This window comes from Scyliorhinus torazame, chromosome X (assembly GCF_047496885.1).
Source record: "Scyliorhinus torazame isolate Kashiwa2021f chromosome X, sScyTor2.1, whole genome shotgun sequence".
In the NCBI taxonomy this organism is placed as follows: Eukaryota; Metazoa; Chordata; class Chondrichthyes; order Carcharhiniformes; family Scyliorhinidae; genus Scyliorhinus; species Scyliorhinus torazame.
Window position 1 is genome coordinate 11,288,638 of NC_092738.1, and position 23,369 is coordinate 11,312,006.

The following is a 23,369-nucleotide window of genomic DNA, read 5'->3' on the forward strand; positions in this document are numbered from 1 at the left end:
GCGTCCACCACACGCTCAGACAGTGTATTCCAGACCCTAACCACTCGCTGTGTGACCCTGCCTCCACCACACTCTCAGACAGTGCGTCCCAGATCCTACCCACTCGCTGTGTCAATCTGCCTCCACCACACTCACAGACAGTGCATCCCAGATCCTAACCACTTGCTGTGTGAACCTGCCTCCACCACACTCTCAGACAGTGCATCCCAGATCCTAACCACTTGCTGTGTGAATCTGCCTCCACCACACTCACAGACAGTGCATCCCAGATCCTAACCACTCACTGTGTGAACCTGAATCCACCCCACTCTCAGACAGTGAATCCCAGACCCTAACAAGTCGCTGTGTGAACCTACCTCCACCACACTCACAGACAGAAGATTCCAGATCCAAACCACTCGCTCTGTGAACCTGCCTCCACCACACTCTCAGACAGTGCATCCCAGATCCTAATCACTCGCTGTGTGAACCTGCCTCCACCACACTCACAGACAGAAGATTCCAGATCCTAACCACTCGCTGTGTGAATCTGCCTCCACCACACTCTCAGACAGTACATTCCAGATCCTAACCACTCGCTGTGTGAACCTGCCTCCACCACACTCTCAGACAGTGCATTCCAGATCCTAATCACTCGCTGTGTGAATCTGTCTCCACCACACTCACAGACAGAACATTCCAGATCCTAACCACTCGCTGTGTGAATCTGCCTCCACCACACTCTCAGACAGTGCATCCCAGATCCTAACCACTCGCTGTGTGAACCTGCCTCCACCACACTCTCAGACAGTGCATCCCAGATCCTAACCACTCGCTGTGTGAACCTGCCTCCACCACACTCACAGACAGAAGATTCCAGATCCAAACCACTCGCTGTGTGAACCTGCCTCCACCACACTCTCAGACAGTGCATCCCAGATCCTAACCACTCGCTGTGTGAACCTGCCTCCACCACACTCACAGACAGATGATTCCAGATCCTAACCACTCGCTGTGTGAATCTGCCTCCACCACACTCCCAGACAGTGCTTCCCAGATCCTAACCACTCGCTGTGTGAATCTGCCTCCACCACACTCTCAGACAGTGCGTCCCTGATCCTAAACACTTGCTGTTTGAACCTGCCTCCACCACATTCTCCAGCAGTGCATTCCAGATCCGAACCACTTGCTGTGTGAACCTGCCTCCAGCACACTCACAGACAGTGCATCCCGGATCCTAACCACTCGCTGTGTGAATCTGCCCCCACCACACTCTCAGACAGTGCGTCCCTGATCCTAAACACTTGCTGTTTGAACCTGCCTCCACCACATTCTCCAGCAGTGCTTTCCAGATCCAAACCATTCGCTGTGTGAACCTGCCTCCACCACACTCACAGACAGTGCATTCCAGACCCCAAACCACTTGCTGTGTGAACCTGCCTCCACCACACTCACAGACAGTGCGCCCCAGATCCTAACCACTCGCTGTGTGAATCTGCCTCCACCACACTCACAGACAGTGCGCCCCAGATCCTAACCACTCACTGTGTGAATCTGCCTCCACCACACTCTCAGACAGTGCATCCCAGATCCTAACCACTCGCTGTGTGAACCTGCCTCCACCACACTCACAGACAGTGCGTCTCAGATCCTACCCACTCGCTGTGTGAATCTGCCTCCACCACTCACAGATCGTGCATTCCAGACCCCAAACCACTTGCTGTGTGATTCTGCCTCCACCACACTCTCAGACAGTGCATTACAGATCCGAACCACTTGCTGTGTGAACCTGCCTCCACCACACTCACATGCAGTGCATCCCAGATCCTAACCACTCGCTGTGTGAATCTGCCTCCACCACACTCTCAGACAGTACATTCCAGATCCTAACCACTCGCTGTGTGAACCTGCTTCCACCACACTCACAGACAGTGCATCCCAGATCCTACCCACTCACTGTGTGACCCTGCCTCCACCACACTCAGAGACAGTGCATCCCAGATGCTACCCACTCACTGTGTGACCCTGCCTCCACCACACTCACAGACAGTGCATCCCAGATCCTAACCACTCGCTGTGTGAACCTGCCTCCACCACACTCACAGACAGTACATCACAGATCCTAATCACTCGCTGTGTGAATCTGCCTCCACCACACTCACAGACAGTGCATCCCAGATCCTAACCTCTCGCTGTGTGAACCTGCCTCCACCATACTCTCAGACAGTACATTCCAGATCCTAATCACTCGCTGTGTGAATCTGTCTCCACCGCACTCTCAGACAGTACATTCCAGATCCTAATCACTCGCTGTGTGAATCTGCCTCCACCACACTCACAGACAGTGCATCCCAGATCCTAACCACTCGCTGTGTGAACCTGCCTCCACCACACTCACAGACAGTACATTCCAGATCCTAACCACTCGCTGTGTGACTCTGCCTCCACCACACTCGCAGACACTGCGTCCCAGATCCTAACCACCCGCTGTGTGAATCTGCCTCCACCACACTCACAGACAGTGCATCCCAGATCCTAACCACTCGCTGTGTTAACCTGCCTCCACCGCACTCACAGACAGTGCATTCCAGATCGTAACCACTCGCTGTGTGAACCTGCCTCCACCACACTCACAGACAGTGCATCCCAGATCCTAACCACTCGCTGTGTGAACCTGCCTCCACCACACTCTCAGACAGTACATTCCAGATCCTAACCACTCGCTGTGTGATCTGCCTCCACCACACTCTCAGACAGTACATTCCAGATCCTAACCACACACTGTGTGAATCTGCCTTCACCACACTCACAGACAGTGCATCCCAGATCCTAACCACTCGCTGTGTAAACCTGCCTCCACCGCACTCACAGACAGTGCATTCCAGATCCTAACCACTCGCTGTGTGAACCTGCCTCCACCGCACTCACAGACAGTGCATCCCAGATCCTAACCACCCGCTGTGTGAACCTGCCTCCACCGCACTCACAGACAGTGCATTCCAGATCCTAACCACTCGCTGTGTGAACCTGCCTCCACCACACTCACAGACAGTGCATCCCAGATCCTAACCACTCGCTGTGTGAACCTGCCACCACCACACTCTCAGACAGTGCATCCCAGATCCTAACCACTCGCTGTGTGAACCTGCCTCCACCACACTCTCAGACAGTGCATCCCAGATCCTAACCACTCGCTGTGTGAACCTGCCACCACCACACTCTCAGACAGTACATTCCAGATCCTAACCACTCGCTGTGTGAACCTGCCACCACCACACTCTCAGACAGTACATTCCAGATCCTAACCACTCGCTGTGTGAACCTGCCACCACCACACTCACAGACAGTACATTCCAGATCCTAACCACTCGCTGTGTGAACCTGCCTCCACCACACTCACAGACAGTACATTCCAGATCCTAACCACTCGCTGTGTGTACCTGCCTCCACCACACTCTCAGACAGTACATTCCAGATCCTAACCACTCGCTGTGTGAACCTGCCTCCACCACACTCACAGACAGTGCATCCCAGATCCTAACCACTCGCTGTGTGAATCTGCCTCCACCACACTCTCAGACAGTGCACCCCAGATCCTAACCACTCGCTGTGTGAACCTGCCTCCACCACACTCACAGACAGTGCATCCCAGATCCTAACCACTCGCTGTGTGAACCTGCCTCCACCACACTCTCAGACAGTACATTCCAGATCCTAACCACTCGCTGTGTGAACCTGCCTCCACCACACTCCCAGACAGTGCATCCCAGATCCTAACCACTCGCTGTGTGACCCTGCCTCCACCACACTCTCAGACAGAACATTCCAGATCCTAACCACTCACTGTGTGAACCTGTCTCCACCACACACCCAGACAGTGCATCCCAGATCCTAACTACTCGCTGTGTGAACCTGCCTCCACCGCACTCTCAGACAGTACATTCCAGATCCTAACCACTCGCTGTGTGAACCTGCCTCCACCACACTCCCAGACAGAACATTCCAGATCCTAACCACTCGCTGTGTGACCCTGTCTCCACCACACTCTCAGACAGTGCATCCCAGACCGTAACCACTCGCTGTGTGAACCTGCCTCCACCACACTCTCAGACAGTACATTCCAGATCCTAACCACTCGCTGTGTGAACCTGCCTCCACCACACTCCCAGACAGAACATTCCAGATCCTAACCACTCGCTGTGTGACCCTGTCTCCACCACACTCTCAGACAGTGCATCCCAGACCGTAACCACTCGCTGTGTGAACCTGCCTCCACCACACTCTCAGACAGTACATTCCAGATCCTAACCACTCGCTGTGTGAACCTGCCTCCACCACACTCACAGACAGTGCATCCCAGATCCTAACCACTCCCTACGTGAAGAGGGTTTCCCTCATGTCTCCATTGCTTCTTCTGCCAATTCCTCAAATTAGTGTTCTGTGATTCTCAATCCTTCCTCCAATGAGAACACAGTTTCTCCCTGTCGATTCTGTCCAGACCCCTCACGATTTTGAACAGCTCGATCAAATTGCTTCTCAGCTTTCTCATCTCTGAGAAAGGCCACTCGGCCCATCGACAACGAGCCTACAATCATCGTCTCATCAACAGCACGGTGAGGAGTTGAGACTGTGCAGGTTTCACTTGCCTGGTTGCCATGGTGAATCGTGTTGGAGACTTTGGCAGGTCTCAGCTGCTCCCTACTGCCAGAGTGTTCCGGTTGGTTGTCCCGTGGCGGGAATGGTGCTGTCCACAGTTCCAGTTTCCAAAGGGCTACATTCCTCTTAAACTGCTCCCTCTTCAGTGCAACAACCTTGTTGGTGTTGGTGGGGAAGTGTGGGATGAGGGGTGGGGTGCGGCAAGAGAAAAACAAAGAAATACTGTAAGATTCAAAATATAATCCAAAGTGCAGTATTCATTTTTTTAACTTATTCCCTCGTTCAAAGACACTCAATGCCTGATGGAGAGACCAAGAACAGGGAGAGCGTCTGCTGAGGGCACTCTCCTGCCTGTGCTACCGACCGTACCTCCCTCCCCCCTGCACTCTGCGCCCACTCTCCCATCAGTCACCCGGGTCCTGGGCCCATCAGAGATCCTCAGCCTTGGGTAGGCGTAGTACCGGCAGCAGCCACTGCCTCCTCAGTGGCACTGCTGAGCAGCAAAGAGCTGTTGGCCTCTGATTGGCAGGAACCTCCGCTCTCCAGTGTCCTGAGCAGCACCCACCGTTGCCCAGTGAAGTGCCTGATTGGCACTTTGTTTGGCAGGCCTTCTCAAAAAAGAGGCTGGATCCCTGGCGCCTCCATTGAACACCAACTGGCCCTTGTGGTAGATTGCCTGGCGTCTTTCTGGGTGTATAGTGGTAGGATTTTGTGGTGTGTGAATCTGCAGTTGAAGTGGTTCATAAGCTAAGGCAAGGCCCACAAGACGGGATATTCGATGGCTCAGCACGTTTACCCAGTGAGGAGCTGAGATGGCATCACAACACAAGAAGGCATCAGGAGGCTTTATATGAATCAGCAGGCCTCAACTGGCAAACCGTGGGAGGCCCTAACAATTCCCTTCAGCCCTCGAGCCAGGGAGGGGAAACATTGATTCAGGGCTTCCTGATCGTTATCCATGAGGATAGGAATGAGGGCACGATTAAACCTCACCCCAGTGAGAGTTGGCACCTTCACGAGTGGGAGAGGGGAGAGATCAGGCCAAGAAGAAATTCATTGAAAACAAGATGTTAATGGAGACATAAAGAAAGCCCCGGGCATGATTCAGCCTGAAGTGAAACCTGCCTTTGTCTGACTAACGCTCGATTGGAATCGCTCTGCATCCTCTCCCTCCACCCTTTCCTCTGCCTCCCTGCCCCCACCACCCCACAGCAATCCACATCCTCCTTCTGTGAAGAAAGGAACTGACCCAGAGAACTTTCGAAAGGAATTTAGAAACCGCAGACAAAAGGCTGGATCCTAATGCATTTAACCTTTCTGATAATCTGAAATCAGATCACAGGAGGTTGGATTTATACTTTGGAAAATCGATAGAAGCTGAAAACCCATCACTGTTAACAATTTGGCTAAATAATTGGTTGACTGCTTTGCCAGGGTGGCACTGATACTTGCAGATTTGAGTTTCATTTTCGCCCCCTTTCCCATCCGCTCCTGAAGGTGCAAAGGCTCCAGTTCCGGGAGCACCGCCACCCAATAGATAGCTTGCCCAAGTGGCCTAACTTCAAGGGTGTGTGGGCTGTTTGGTCACAGAGGGCATCGCAGTTAACCCTGATGCTGTAATCGTCTGGCCGCTGAACGAATTATCTTCCCGGCGGGATCAACAATTAGAGGCGAGATCGGAGAACCAACAAGGTGTTTACCTACTTCGATTTGTCAAGGAGTGCTCGTCTCACTGGAACGTATAAAATCTTAGACATAGTAGATGCTGAGAGGCTGTTTCCCCTGGATAGGGAGCCTGAAGATAAGGGTCATAATTTCAGAATAAAGGTCCAATCACTTGGCATTGAGATGACGAGAAATAGAAACAGAAAATAGGAGAACCAGGCGGCCATTCAGCCCTCGTCCCCCATTTATTATGATCATGGCTGATCATCCAACTTGAGCAACCTGTTCCCGCTTTTCCTTTGATCCCTTTAGCCCCAAGAGCTATATCTAACTCCTGGATTCTCTGTTCCCCTAGCCGCGTGTTTCTCGGAGACGCACCGATCGCTGGCGGTGGGAATCTCTATTCCTGCTCCTTGTCAATGGGATTTCCTATTGAAGCCACCTCACGCTGCCAGGAAACCCACGAGTGGAGGTGCACTGCCAGCGGGAACACAGAATCCCAACGGTCAGAGAATTCCGGCCACAATGTTTTGGCCTCAACTGTTTTCTGTGGTAGTGAATTCCACAGGCTCACCACTCTCTGCGTGAAGGAACCTTCTCCTCACCTCAGTCCTAAATGGTTTGTCCCGTATCCTCAGACTGTGACCCCTGGTTCTGGGCTCCCCCCAACATCAGGAACATCCTTCCTGTATCGACCCTGTCCAGTCCTGGTAGAATTTTCACTTTGTGAATCTGGGTAGCTTCACGACTGAAGCGACAGATTTTTGGTCTCTAAGGGAAGCAAGGGATACGGGGAACAGGCGGGAAAATGTGCTTGAGGCAGAACATCAGCCATGGTCGCGTTGAATGGTGAAGCAGGCTCGAGGGGCCGAATGGCCTACCCATGCTCCTGTTTCTTATGTTCACTGTAGACCTGTTGGATTGTGTTGTGCAACAGGGGTCTCTGATTGAAGACCGGTGCTGATACCTAGGACTAGTTCCTCACCATTCACATGACAAGACCTGAAGGTTGATTTCTCGAGCAAGGTTTTCAGGGGCCCACAGTACGATTGGTACTTTGTGGGCCGGGCCTGTCATAGAATCCCTACAGTGCAGAAGGAGGCCATTCGGCCCATTGAGTCTGCATCGACCCTTCGAAAGACCACCCCACCTAAGCCCAATCCCCCACCCTATCCACGTAACCCCACATAATCTTTGGACGCTAAGAGGCAATTTATCATGGCCAGTCCACCTAACCTGCACATCTTTGGACTGTGGGAGGAAACCGGAGCACCCGGAGGAAACCCACGCAGACACGGGGAGAACGTGCAAACTCTACACAGACAATCACCGAGGGCCGGAACTGAACCCGTGTCCCTGGCGCTGTGAGGCAGCAGTGCTAACCACCGTGCCGCCCCCATGTTCCTGTTTCAGTACTATTAAGAAAGATTTCTTTGTAACTTAGCAAGATTGCTTAATGGTACCCAATCAGTGCACATCACTAGTAGCGACAATGTAACAGATCCTATATTTAAGGGTGCACCTAATTGCAGGGCACTTTCTTGAAGGAGGGAATCTCGCGGTGTCTTGGCCAACACTCGGCCAACATCACCAAAAACGGATTTAACTTATGTCAGTTAGTGGGAGCTTAGTGCGCGCAAATTTCCTGCTGCGTTTCCCTTCAGGGCAGCAGTGGCGACACTTTGATAGTCACTCATGAGTCACAAAACCTCCTGAGGCTGTGAAAGGCGCGATCTGGATGTAGGTTCACATTCTGTCTAGAATATATTAAGTACGTAGCCTTCTGTTAGTTGTAGCACAACCCTGATCCAAGCATCAAATTTGTTGCAATTGGTTAGTATTGCTGATAGTGCTGTGCTTTCTTCCAGGTCCAAGCATAACATAGAATTTACAGTGTAGAAGGAGGCCATTCGGCCCAACGAGTCTACACTGGCCCTCGATTAAGCTCCCAGCTCTCAAGATATCATTAATCTATTGTTTCATCTCAACTCACGACAGCTGATGTTCTAGTCTTAACCTTTCTTTTGAAAGATCATTTTCTCCAATGTTCTCCCCACCCCCACATTTCAGAAGGGAATGACGCTTGCTGGGCAAGCACCAATCACATTCCACTAACTTGCTCATATGGCCACTCATAAATGGGGGGGGGAGGAGGAAATTCCATGAGGCACAGGGTGCCCAAACAGGAGGGCTCCCTTGAGCCCCCTGGCAGGCCCACTTGCCTGCGACCCCTCCCCCGCTGTTTGTACTCAACAGTGGCAGTGGGATGAGGCCTTAAAGTGGCATATTTGACCACCTCAGGGTCTAGGAGCAGGAAGGCCTCACTTGAACTTCCCTGCACCTGACTTAATCGGGGGGAAGTCAGGAAGGTAAGGACCTCTCCACCATGTGTCTTCCTACCGACGAAACAGACTCCTATTTCCCAGGCCGCTCCACTATATCTCTTCATGTAGATAGCGAGTGACGGCAGGCAATTCAACCAGGGGAGTGGGATAAATCACATCTCAGCCTCATTCAGCCCTTGCCTTACATACTTATGCGCGCATTTTCGAATAGTCATTGGACTGTGATGAAGAGAACGAACCCGGGATAAATGTCCCCCAGAAATGCTGTGCTCAACCGTAGTGGATCATCAACTCAGGCAGCACAAATCAGAGACCTTCCCTTATCTACATTTGCAGTTGTTTAACTCTGATTCTCGACAGTATACATAGCACCACTGCAGTATTCTATCAGCAAATATTCACCCCGGACCATTCACACCCTTTCCTCCAGATCGGAATCTTCCCTGATTGTTCTGGCTCAGCAGCTTTCAAAAGATAACTGCATCATTGCCTGAGGAAAAAGGATTTGCAGGGTGAGGGGAGGGTGAGGGCGGAGTGGGCTCTTGCAGACAGCTGGCACAGACAAGAGGGGATGAATGATCACCGCTGTAGTGATTCTATCCTAAGTCATGACACGCAAATTGGTGAAGCATTCCATATTTGTGTGGCACTGTAGCACAGTGGTTAGCACTGTGCTTCACAGCGCCAGGATCGCAGGTTCGATTCCGGCTTGGGTGACTGTGCGGAGTCTGCACGTTCTCCCCGTGTCCGCGTGGGTTTCCTCCGGGTGCTCCGGTTTCCTCCCACAAGTCCCGAAAGACGTGAATTGGACATTCTGAATTCTCCCTCTGTGACCTGAACAGGCGCCGGAATGTGGCGACTAGGGGCTTTTCACAGTAACTTCGTTGCATGTTGTGACAATAATAAAAATTGTTGATTGTTAATTGTTTCCTATTGTGGCTTCTATCCAACTTGTTTGAAGGGACGTTCTTAAAAATTTCACCCAGTGACCAAAGAGTCACCCATAGTGCCTTCCTGTGCCGTCACCTGTATTTTCAACCCTATTTGACTATTTTCTGTTGATCATTCCAAGCACTGACAATTATCAGCCAAAGCTGAACTGTCTCGTTCCCTCCTCTCTCTCATATGTTGGGTTCCCAACCACCTTCTGCTATCGAGCTCAAGCGTAAACTAAGACAATAAATGTCAGCAAAGCAGTCAATCGTGGGAGAGGTCACAGCCAAGTTCAAATGTAGTACTGGACATAACGTTGGTCTGGGATGGAACCGAATTGAAGCTCATTCGACCAGAAGAGGCAGAGCTTTTGTACTCGAGCGAGTTTATTGTCTTGTTCAGTCTCACGCAGTGTCCTAGCCGTCCCCTATTTATACTCTTCTAAAATAGAACACAAATATCAATAAATTAAACTAAAATAACAGGGGGGAGCAGGGCACAGGTGACAGCCCCTCGTTGAGCACTGGAACTAAAATAAAATCTCAAAGATGTGGTGCTATCTCATTTATCATGGCCAATCCACCTAAATTGGATGGTGTTTGACCTCCAACCAGCAGGTGGCGGTACTGACACCATGTGGTCTCTGGACAAAGGTCATGTGACCCGTGACTCCAATATAAGGGGAGGCACATCCGGCCATCTTCAGAAGAAGATTGAGAGGGCAATAAGGCATACATGTGAATGGTCAGTGCTGGGTGCAAGTTCCAGAGGAGTAGTTAGCAGACTCCATGATAACATGCTCTGTATCAGATTGCTATCTTACCACACAAAACTCAATAAAAGATTCTAGTTTGGACAAGTCAAAGTGTTTGGTGGATTCCTTCGTAAGGTACAAAGGACCAAACACAACAAAAGGTAATTTGACTAAGATGATGTACCCCAGCCCTTGTAGCAACCACGGGCCATGGAAGGCCTGAACTGTGCCAGTGTCCCCTATTTATAGGCTTTTTATAAAACAATCAAACAAATAAACTAATGAACAAGTTGAAATTGCCTCGAAAGGGCATTGTAACAGAAAGGCAAAACTTGCAAAGAAAACTTAGCAAATTCAATTAAAATGTTGTTCCCTATTTCTACTCTTTTGAATAAAATGAAAAATCAGTAAAATTAACAAAAATGAGAGGGGTGACCGCCCCTTGTGGAGCACTGTAACTAAAACAAAATGTCAAATGAAGCTTAATTAACTGACCCAAAATATCATTCCCGGGGTTGATGATGCATGCCAGCCCCAACGGAGCTTACGGTCACAGAAGGCCTGAAGTGTGTTGGTGTCCCCTATTTATACGGGCTCAAAGACAATTAATACCCATCACCTGTTTCTCTTCACGTTAACAATGTAATTGACATTAACAAACCACAGAAATGTAATTGACAAAGCATTAACGACCTGAAGTATTTTGGTAAATGAAACCAAGTTGTACAAAAGGCTTTATTAGTGAGTATTTCATGTCCTTTCAAGTATCAACCTGCTTCCAGCCCTCTATCAGGTCCTCAATTGCACCTGAAATGACATTTATCGGAAATTCCTGTCTCTGCTGGAATAAGCTGGTCATTTTAAATGAGTTCTCATTTCCGCTGGGATAATGGAGAGGAATTTCACACACAATGAAAGAAAGGACTTCCCTCCTCTATTGGGGGGGATTCTCCGTCCCGCCAGACCTGTTTTCCGGCGCGGCGCGCCCCCACCGGCAGTGGGAATCTCCTTTCCTGCAGACGGCCAATGGGGTTTTCCATTTTGGGCAGCCCCACGCCGTCGGGAAACGTGGCGCGAGTGCACTGCCGGCAAAGCGGAGGATCCCGCAGATTGTCTTTCAGCCAATGATATCTTGTTGAAGTGTTGGCCAGGATCCTGTGCTCAAGTCTCTGGAGGTAGGAGTTGAACCCACAACCTTTTGATTCAGAGTGCACCCCACTGAACCTAGGTTTAAAAAAAAAAAAATTTAGAATACCCAATTCTTTTTTTTCCCAATTAAGGGCAATTTAGCGTGGCCAATCCACCTAGCCTGCACATCTTTGGGTTGTGGGGGCAAAACCCACGCAGACACGGGGAGAATGTGAAAACTCCACACGGACAGTGACCCAGAGCCGGGATCGAACCTGGGACCTCGGCGCTGTGTGGCAGCAATGCTAACCCACTGTGCCACCGTGCTGCCCTTACTGAGTCAGGGTTGATACCTCTGATGCATGTGTACACTTTTCCAACCTGTGCACCCACTGCCCGCATCAAATTCTCCGAGAGGCCTCTAATCACGTATGCCATGGGAGCTGGTTGGTTGGAACCATATCCATGTCGCTGGTGGAAAGTAACCAACCAGGACTGAAAATACAGATGTTGAAGTATTTTGGTCACATTACAGGTGACTGAGCATCAGGGAACATTTTTTTAAGAACATCCCTTCAGAAGATCAAACAAATTGAATAGAAGCCACAATAAGACACATAAGTCTGAGGAAAGAGTGACTTAAGAATCATTGATTCAGAGAATGGATCCAACACAGAAAGCAACTATTCGGCTTGTCACGTCTGGCCTGCTCTGTGCAAATGCAACTCACCTAATCCCACTCACCCACCTTTTCCCTGTAGCCCTGCAAATCCTTTTTCTTTGGACAATTACCCCTGTCAGAAGCCTCAACTGATCCTGCCAACACCATATTGTCAGGCAGCCCATTCCAGATCCCAACCACTCGCTGTGTGAAAGATGTTTCTCTTCAAGTTGCTGTTGCTTCTTTTGGCAATTGCCTAAAACAGGTATTCCTCTAATTCTCAAGCCCATCGGCAATGGGAATAATTGTTCTCTATCTTCTCGCTGTCCTGTCTGGACTGCTTATGATTTTGAATATCAAACCCCTCTCAACTTGCTCCTGTTGAAAGGGAACATCCCAAGCCTCTCCAATTAATCCACATTAAAGTTAGGAGTCATCAACTGAGCTGTCAAGCAGCAGTTACTCAGCAAAAAATGTGCACGGACGCTCAGTTTGGGTTCCGCCAGGGCCACTCAACTCCTGACCTCATTACAGCCTTGGTTTAAACATGGATAAAAGCACTGAATATCAGAGGTGAGGTGAGAGTGACTGCCCTTGACATCAAGGCAGCATTTGACCGAGTGTGACATCAAGGAGCCCTCGCTAAACTGGAGTCAATGGGAATCGAGGGGGAAACTCCCCGCTGGTTGAAGTCAGACCCGGCACAAAGGAAGATGGTTGTCGTGGTTGGAGGTCAGACATCTCAGCTCCAGGACATCTACAGGAGTTCCTCAGGACAGTGTCCTCGGCCCAGCCATCTTCAGCTGCTTCATCAATGACCTTCCTTCCATCATAAGGTCAGAAGTGGGGATGTTTGCGGGTGACTGCACAATGTTCAGCACCATTCGCGACTCCTCAGATAATGAAGCAGTCCCCGTCCAAATGCAGCAAGACCCGGACAATATCCAGACTTGGGCTGACAAGTGGCAAGTTATATTCGCACCACACAAGCGCCAGGTAATGACCATCTCCTACAACAGAGGATCTAATCACCACTCCTTGACATTCAATGGCATTACCATCGCTGAATCCCCCACAATTAACATCCTGGGGGTTACCATTGATCATGTATACCATCTACAAGATGCACTGCAGTAACTCACCAAGGTTCCTTAGACGGCACCTTCCAGAAACCTCGACCTCTAGAATCCAAAGGACAAGGGCAGCAGATATCTGGGAACCCCACCACCTGGAAGTTCCCCTCCAAGTCACTCACCACCCTGTAGCCACCTAAATTGGCCAACTCCCGATTTAAAATGGCGAACAGCAAAGGCTGATGGGAAAGTCAGCCAACACAGGCAGAAACCAGCAGGTGCAGGTTTACTGTGTATTTAACTCTGCAAAAGCCCAGACAGCATCGATACCAGCGACCATCAGCACAACAATGTAGCAGCCATCTACATACTGATGAGCAATCCCCGGGAACAATGGCAACATTTGGGACACTCAAAACTAAGCCAGACTCCCCGGCGCCAGCAGGAGCCAACACAAAGGAGGTGAACGAACACCTCAAGACCGCCCATCGATCAGGGAACCGCTCCAGTATTGGAGAAATCGAACCAAGCGATTGGAACAAAGTCCAATCACCTAGAACCAGGTACAGGGTCCGCCCCGAAAGGCGGGAAGCCCCTGGGGACTTTAAGAGTTGAGCCCCAAGTTCAACTCGCTCTCTTCGTCCTGCCCGGGTCACCCAGCAACGCGAACCAACCTTGACCGTGACCGGTGCAGTGACCACCGAATGAAGTAATTCTTAATTCAACGCACGCTACGAGATAGGCGCTCCTAGCTACCAATCCGTACCAACTTCGAATCCCGCAGCCTCAGAACCCGAATGAAAGGCCATTTGTTCCCCTGACCTGGTGGGCCAGTCCAAAGTTAAGTATTGGCCTGTTAGTTGTAGAAGTAGCTTAGATGTAGAATTTGTGCATGAGTAGCGATTACTGTGTAGAATAAATGTGCTTTGATTTGAATCTTACCAATCGGTGTATTGAGTTATTGACCATTTCTTGGACTTGAACCTCGTGGCGGTATCATAAACATACCTGGCGACTCGAGAGCAAAGGTAATAAAACAGCCAATTGAACCAACCGGAAAGTTAGCAACAACCCTGACTTAGAAATATATTGGCCGTTCTTTCACTGTTGCTGGGGCAAAATCCTGGATCGCCGTTCCTAACAGCACAGTGGATGTACCTACACCTCAAGGACTGCAGTGCTTCAAGAAGCCAGCTTCTGAAGGGCAACTAGGAATCGGCAATAAATATTGACCTAACAGGGCAGCACGGCGGCGCAGTGGTTAGCGTTGCTGGCTCACGACGACGAGGTCCCAGGTTCAATCCTGGCCCCGGGTCACTGACCGTGTGGAGTTTGCAATTTCTCCCCGTGTTTGCGTGGGTCTCACCCCCACAACCCAAAGATGTGCAGGGTAGGTGGATTGGCCTCGCTAAATTGCCCCTTAATTGGAAAAAATGAATTTGGTACTCTAAATTTAAAATAAATAAATAAATGTTGGCCTAACCAGCGACATACATAGAACATAGAAAATACAGCACAGAACAGGCCCTTCGGCCCACGATGTTGTGCCGAACCTTTGTCCTAGATTAATCATAGATTATCATTGAATTTACAGTGCAGAAGGAGGCCATTCGGCCCCCTGAGTCTGCACCGGCTCTTGGAAAGAGCACCCTACCCAAACTCAACACCTCCACCCAACACCAAGGGCAATTTTGGACACTAAGGGCAATTTATCATGGCCAATCCACCTAACCTGCACATCTTTGGACTGTGGGAGGAAACCGGAGCACCCGGAGGAAACCCACGCAGACACGGGGAGGACGTGCAGACTCCGCACAGACAGTGACCCAAGCCGGAATCAAACCTGGGACCCTGGAGCTGTGAAGCAATTGTGCTATCCACAATGCTACCGTGCTGCCCTTAAGAACAAGTAAATCTACACTATATCATTTTACCGTAATCCATGTACCTATCCAATAGCTGCTTGAAGGTCCCTAATGTTTCCGACTCAACTACTTCCACAGGCAGTGCATTCCATGCCCCCCACTACTCTCTGGGTAAAGAACCTACCTCTGATATCCCTCCTATATCTTCCACCTTTCACCTTAAATTTATGTCCCCTTGTAATGGTTTGTTCCACCCGGGGAAAAAGCCTCTGACTGTCTACTCTATCTATTCCCCTGATCATCTTATAAACCTCTATCAAGTCGCCCCTCATCCTTCTCCGTTCTAATGAGAAAAGGCCTAGCACCCTCAACCTTTCCTCGTAAGACCTACTCTCCATTCCAGGTAACATCCTGGTAAATCTTCTTTGCACCTTTTCCAAAGCTTCCACATCCTTCCTAAAATGAGGTGACCAGAACTGTACACAGTACTCCAAATGTAGCCTTACCAAAGTTTTGTACAGCTGCATCATCACCTCACGGCTCTTAAATTCAATCCCTCTGTTAATGAACGCGAGCACACCATAGGCCTTCTTCACAGCTCTATCCACTTGAGTGGCAACTTTCAAAGATGTATGAACATAGACCCCAAGATCTCTCTGCTCCTCCACATTGCCAAGAACTCTACCGTTAACCCTGTATTCCGCATTCATATTTGTCCTTCCAAAATGGACAACCTCACACTTTTCAGGGTTAAACACCATCTGCCACTTCTCAGCCCAGCTCTGCATCCTATCTATGTCTCTTTGCAGCCGACAACAGCCCTCCTTACTATCCACAACTCCACCAATCTTCGTATCGTCTGCAAATTTACTGACCCACCCTTCAACTCCCTCATCCAAGTCATTAATGAAAATCACAAACAGCAGAGGACCCAGAACTGATCCCTGCGGTACGCCACTGGTAACTGGGATCCAGGCTGAATATTTGCCATCCACCACCACTCTCTGACTTCTATCGGTTAGCCAGTTCGTTATCCAACTGGCCAAATTTCCCACTATCCCAGCCTCCTTACTTTCTGCAGAAGCCTACCATGGGGAACCTTATCAAATGCCTTACTAAAATCCATGTACACTACATCCACTGCTTTACCTTCATCCACATGCTTGGTCACCTCCTCAAAGAATTCAATAAGATTTGTAAGGCAAGACCTACCCCTCACAAATCCGTGCTGACTATCCCTAATCAAGCAGTGTCTTTCCAGATGCTCAGAAATCCTATCCTTCAGTACCCTTTCCATTACTTTGCCTACCACCGAAGTAAGACTAACTGGCCTGTAATTCCCAGGGTTATCCCTAGTCCCTTTTTTGAACAGGGGCACGACATTCGCCACTCTCCAATCCCCTGGTGCCACCCCTGTTGACAGTGAGGACGAAAAGATCATTGCCAACGGCTCTGCAATTTCATCTCTTGCTTCCCATAGAATCCTTGGATATATCCCGTCAGGCCCGGGGGACTTGTCTATCCTCAAGTTTTTCAAAATGCCCAACACATCTTCCTTCCTAACAAGTATTTCCTCGAGCTTACCAATCTGTTTCACACTGTCCTCTCCAACAATATGGCCCCTCTCATTTGTAAATACAGAAGAAAAGTACTCGTTCAAGACCTCTCCTATCTCTTCAGACTCAATACACAATCTCCCGCTACTGTCCTTGATCGGACCTACCCTCGCTCTAGTCATTCTCATATTTCTCACATATGCAGGCGACGCCCACACCCTGTAAATGAATGGGAAAAAAACGAGCATTTATCATTACAGGAGATGTCAGGAGGATTTATTATTATATGGTAGAATTTTGAAATCCAAAATCCCGAATAACTTTTGAATGCATCATTTCATTTTGCTCCCTTTCGAAACAATAATCTTAATGCTGGGGAACTGTTTACCTGGAGCCTGAAACTGTTATTAATGGTGGCTGACAGAAGACTAACAGAAGACTATTATATCAAAAGATAAATTAAATTTAAAATAATAGATTTAAGGTTTCTACATGAAGATTGATTTTAGAGCGAGTGCATTTTTGCAAAGAAGTTTTTAAAAGGGCTTCCCTGCACTCATGTTAAAGTCCATTGCGGTAACTTGCGGACCCCACCGATATTTTTAGCTGTCTATCTAAAATGGTAGCCTGTTACAATAATCTTTGCTCAGTTTTTAAATTAAGCTGTAAGTCAATTAAAATGACAAGTTTTGCCCAGAATTTGCAGATTTCTAAATATTATGGTTTTGTGAATTTTAGATTAGAATTTGAAATGCTTTGGATTCCCCAAATTACATGTTTCTTCTTTTCTTCACACAGCCACACTTCAGGAACGATATATTGATCTTGGAGGAGGACGGTAAACATTTAGCAGAATGATCAGGGTGGCACGGTGGTGCAGTGGTTAGCACTGCTGCCTCACAGTTGTAAATTACGAGGACAGGTTACAAAGACTAAACCTGCATTTCCTCAATTATGGGTGGTACGGTAGCCCTGTGGTTAGCACAGTTGCTTCACAGCGCCAGAGTCCCAGGTTCGATTCCCGGCTTGGGTCACCGTCTGTGCGGAGTCTGCACGTTCTCCGTGTGTGCGTGGGTTTCCTCCGGGTGCTCCGGTTTCCTCCCTCAGTCCAAAGATGTGAAGGTTAAGTGGACTGGCCGTGCTAAATTGCCCCTTAGGGTGGGGTTTCAGGAATAGGACAGGGGTTTGGGCCTAGGTAGGGTGGCCAAAAGTTTGGTGCGGACTCGATGGGCTGAATAGAACATAGAACATAGAACATTACAGCGCAGTACAGGCCCTTCGGCCCTCGCTGTTGCGCCGACCTGTGAAACCACTCTAAAGCCCATCTACACTATTCCCTTATCGTCCATATGTCTATCCAATGACCATTTGAATGCCCTTAGTGTTGGCGAGTCCACTACTGTTGCAGGCAGGGCATTCCACGCCCTTACTATTCTCTGAGTAAAGAACCTACCTCTGACATCTGTCTTATATCTATCTCCCCTCAACTTAAAGCTATGTCCCCTCGTGCTAGACATCACAATCCGAGGAAAAAGGCTCTCACTGTCCACCCTATCCAATCCTCTGATCATCTTGTCTGCCTCAATTAAGTCACCTCTTAACCTTCTACTCTCTAACAAAAACAGCCTCAAGTCCCTCAGCCTTTCCTCATAAGATCTTCCCTCCATACCAGGCAACATTCTGGTAAATCTCCTCTGCACCCTTTCCAATGCTTCCACATCCTTCCTATAATGCGGTGACCAGAATTGCACACAATACTCCAAATGCGGCCGCACCAGAGTTTTGTACAGCTGCAACATGACCTCATGGTTCCTAAACTCAATCCCTCTACCAATAAAAGCTAACACACCGTACGCCTTCTTAACAACCCTCTCAACCTGGGTGGCAACTTTCAGAGATCTATGTACATGGACACCGAGATCTCTCTGCTCACCCACACTGCCAAGAATCTTACCATTAGCCCAGTACACTGTCTTCCTGTTATTCCGTCCAAAATGAATCACCTCACACTTTTCTGCATTAAACTCCATTTGCCACCTCTCAGCCCAGCGCTGCAGCTTATCTATGTCCCTCTGTAACTTGTAACATCCTTCCACACTGTCCACAACTCCACCAACTTTAGTGTCATCTGCAAATTTACTCACCCATCCTTCTATGCCCTCCTCCAGGTCATTTATAAAAATGACAAACAGCAGTGGCCCCAAAACAGATCCTTGTGGTACACCACTAGTAACTGGACTCCAGTCTGAACATTTCCCATCAACCACCACCCTTTGTCTTATTTCAGCTAGCCAATTTCTGATCCAAACTGCTAAATCACCCTGAATCCCATGCCTCCGTATTTTCTGCAGCAGCCTACCATGGGGAACCTTATCAAATGCTTTACTGAAATCCATATACACCACATCAACTGCTTTACCCTCATCCACCTGTTTGGTCACCTTCTCAAAGAACTCTATAAGGTTTGTGTGGCACGACCTACCCTTCACAAAACCGTGTTGACTATCTCTAATCAAATCATTCCTTTCCAGATGATTTCCATCCTATCTCTTATAAACCTTTCCAAGATTTTTCCCACAACAGGAGTAAAGCTCACTGGTCTATAGTTACCGGGGTTATCTCTACTCCCCTTCTTGAACAAGGGGACAACATTTGCTATCCTCCAGTCTTCTGGCACTATTCCTGTAGACAAAGATGACTTAAAGATCAAGGCCAAAGGCTCAGCAATCTCCTCCCTAGCTTCCCAGAGAATCCTAGGCCTCCTTCTGCACTGTAGGGAGACTGTGATTCATTCTCTGATACCAGGGCTAGAAGTGTTAAATTATGAGGACAGGTTACAAGTATCTGAGATTAAGTGGTGATTGAATTGAGCTGTTTAAGATGATCCAAGGAACTGATAGGGTACGTAGAAAAAGTGAGGTGTGAGAGTCCAGAACAAAGAGGCAAAACTGTCGAGCTAGATTGTTCAAGGATGCCAGGAAACATGTCTTCACACAGAGTGGAGTGGAAATCTGGAACTCTCTCCATCCAAAAAACCCTTGAGGCTGGGGCTCAATTGAAAAATTCAAAATTGATAGTAAGGGTGTTAAGGAACATGGAACAAAGGCAAGCAAATGGAGTTAAGTCATGATCTAATTGAATGGTGGAACATATGAATTAGGAGCAGAAGAAGGCCACTCGGCCCCTCGAGTCTGCTCCACCATTCAATAAGATCGTGGCTGACCTGATTGTCACCTTGACCCCATATTCCTGCCGACCCCCCGATAACCTTTCACCCTCTTGTTAATCACAAACCTCCTTCTGCCTTAAAAATATTCAACGATTCTGCTTCCACTGCCTCCTGAAGAAGAAAGTTCCAGAAACTCACCCCCCTCTGAGAGAAAATAATTCTCCTCACCTCCATTTTAAATGGGCAACCCTTATTTTTAAACAGTGACCCCGAGTTCTAGATTCTCCCACAAGAGGAAACATCCTCTCCACATCCACCCTGTCAACATCCCTCAGGATCTTAAAGGTTTCGGTCAAGTTGCCTCTTACTCTTCTAAACTCCAGCGGATACAAACCCAACCTCTCCAACCTTTCCTCAGACAACCCGCCCATTCCTGGTATTTGTCTGGTAAACCGTCTCTGAAATGCTTCCAACACATTTATACCCTTCCTTAAATAAGGAGACCAATACTGGACACAGATTTGAGGGGCTAAATGGCCTCCTCCTGCCCCGATGTTCCAACTTATCAGCTTTCTTTCCTTTACTCAGATTGTTGCATCCTTTGAAAGAGGCAAGGGGGATATTAAAAACATTGGCTCCAAAATCTCTCTCTCAGGCTCAGGATAGAATGGTTAATTGCACAGAGCAACATATGGCCTTGGAAGTTAATAAGACCATAAGACATAGGAGCAGAATTAGGCCATTCGGCCCATCGAGTCTGCTCCACCATTCAATCATGGCTGATATTTTCTCATCCCCATAACCATAGGGGCTGGTTTAGCACAGTGGGTTAAACAGCTGGCTTGCAATGCAGAGCAATGCCAGCAGCGCGGGTTCAATTCCCGTACCGGCCTCCCCGAACAGGCGCCGGAATGTGGCGACTAGGGGCTTTTCACAGTAACTTAATTGACGCCTACTTGTGACAATCAGCGATTATTATTATTATTAACCCCTGATCCCCTTATTAATCAAGAACCTATCTATCTCTGTCTTAAAGACACTCTGTGATTTGGCCTCCACAGCCTCCTGCGGCAAAGAGTTCCACAGATTCACCACCCTCTGGCTGAAGAAATTCCTCCTCATCGCTGTTTTAAAGGACCGTCCCTTTAGTCTGAGATGGTGTCCTCTGGTTCTAGTTTTTCCTACAAGTGGAAACATCCTCTCCACGTCCACTCTATCCAGGCCTCACAGTATCCTGTAAGTTTCAATAAGATCCCCCCCTCATCCTTCTAAACTCCAACGAGTACAGACCCAGAGTCCTCAACCGTTCCTCATACGACAAGCTCTTCATTCCAGGGTAATAGAGATGTAATGATTGAGTACCTAATAGAGTCAGGTAACATTTCAACAACACCTTTCATGAAGTATAGTGTACCAAGAGCTTCACAGGAGTGATTATCGAACAACGTTTGACACGGGGACATGTCAGAAGATGTTAGCACAGGTGACCAAAATCTTTGCAAAGGGGTCACAGAGTCATTGCGGCACAGGAGGTGGCCATTCACCCCGATGCTACCATTAAAGGCATGTCTCCAAAGAGGAGAGAGAGGTTGAGGGAGAGATTTGCTGAGCCTACTAGACAGTTGAAGACACAGCCGCCAATGGAGAGATTCAAATCAGGAATTCACAAGATCGAACTGGAGGAACAAGGAGATTTTGGAGGGTTGTAGGGCTGGAAGAGATTACAGAGATAGGGAGGGGAGAGGCCAGGGAGGGATTTGAAAACAAGGATGAGGATTTTAAAGCTGAGGTGTTGACGGACATGATGGCAGTGTAGATCAGCGAGCGCAGCAGTGCTAAAATGGTTAATCGAATTATCTGTATCCCACTCAGAGAAGGCACAGAGGAATGTCAAACAAGCACTTTGGTATGAACAAGGCTTTGTACGCTGATGTTGCCAAGTGGTTCCTGAGTTATACTTTTCTCAAATTATTCTCTTGATCAATTTGGTGTTAATTGACGCTACATCGGATATTGTCATCTTCCCAGCCCTCCCCCACCTCACATAATGTGACTCATTCAGAGATCTGATGACACATATTCACATGCACCAGTCAATATTTTAGTATCAGGTTTCTGACACACATCTTTCAGTTCCTTCTTCCTGCTGTCCATGTACAGTGCTCATGCACAGGGCATCAGGAGGTACTGAATAAAACCTTCCAAAACAAAATAAAATCCACCCTTTCTCGGATTACGCCGCGCATCATGGGATGTTATAGGTTGACTTATTTTTGGCCAACCCTTACCTTGTCTCGAAACGCTGAGGCTTGTGGGAAAGCCCAAACCCTCCATTCAAAGCTGCTGCGCCTTTCACAAATTGAAAGGAAGAAAGTTGTTCCCTCAAAGCTTTCTCTTTCAGGCGTAAGTCAGCAGAGTTTGCACATGGTGCGGCCTCGCCTTGGCTGGAGTTGAGCTGAGCGGTGTCCCCTCTACCTGCCGTGCCGACAACTTGCTGCGCCCATCCTCTCGACCTCTGCTCCTGGATCTGTCAACGTGGGCGAGAATGCAGCCTCAGCAACTGTGAATGGCCTTTGGCCTCCTCAGGCTGTTCTCCTGCCTGAAGGGCTGCTAAATAATCCCTGCACTTCCTCTTAATAAATTCTGAAGCGCAGGACGCAGCGATGACAATTCCTGCTCGAAAGCTGGCAAGTTATCTGTTGCTTTTTTCACTCTGTGTGTTTTTAAGAGGCAGTTGTTTTTTGTCCCTCTCATATTTCCAGTCAGTGTGAGAGTAAATTGAAAACAGAGGTTCAATTCAAGCAGTTCCATCTCGGCTCTACACACTTTGTATGAGATATAAAAACAAAAGTAAAACAAAATCGAGAGTGAAGTCTTTGGGAGAAACATCAGGAACAGGAGGAGACCATTCAGCATCCTTGGGCGCGATTCTCCGAGCCTCCGCAACAAAATCGCGAGGAGAATGGGCGTTGATGCCGAAAACTGTTGCGCCGCTGCTCCTGCTCGGAGAACCGGCGAGAATCACGCGTGCACGGTGTACGCGGCGTGGGTAGAGGGCCATTGACAGAGGTGATTCTCCAAGTGTAACTGGCTGAGTTCCCGATGCCCGCGGGATCATCGTCACACCGGTTGGGGCCGTTGAAAGCGGCCCCCACGGTGATTCTCCGGGCCTCAACGGGCCAAGTGCCCGGCGAGATCGGTCGAGTCCCACCAGCGTGAGTTACGTATGGTCCCACCCGGCGGGACCTCGGAGTTCTGGCTGTGAGAGCCGTCCTGGTAGGGGGGCGGGGGGATCCGACCCCAGGGGGGCCTCCACGATGGCCTGGCCCGCGATTGGGGCCTACCGATCGGCGGGCGGGCCAGTTGCATGGGGGGCATATGTTCCTCCGCGCCGGGCCCCTGTCGGGCTCCGCCATATTGCCTGGGGACCGGAGACGGGTACTCATGCGCATGCGCGGACTCGCGCCGACCGTGGTGCACCGGCTTTTGGGCGCCGGAGCTGCGGACACCTTTCCGGCGCCATACTAGCTCCCTCGGATGGGGTGCATACCTGCCACTTGAGGCCCATTGATGCCCGAGTGGCTC

At 49.1% G+C, this 23,369-nt stretch overlaps 1 protein-coding gene across 1 annotated transcript in view; it reads right to left on the bottom strand.

The window, feature by feature from the left end:
- LOC140405389 (activin receptor type-1-like) overlaps positions 1-23,369 on the bottom strand; it is a 490,146-nt gene that overhangs the window by 316,849 nt on the left and 149,928 nt on the right. The window contains exon 2 of the mRNA XM_072493730.1: positions 4,626-4,790. Coding sequence (XP_072349831.1) covers positions 4,626-4,636 — 11 coding nt within the window. The 5' untranslated portion in view covers positions 4,637-4,790. The remainder of the gene's footprint in view (positions 1-4,625; positions 4,791-23,369) is intronic.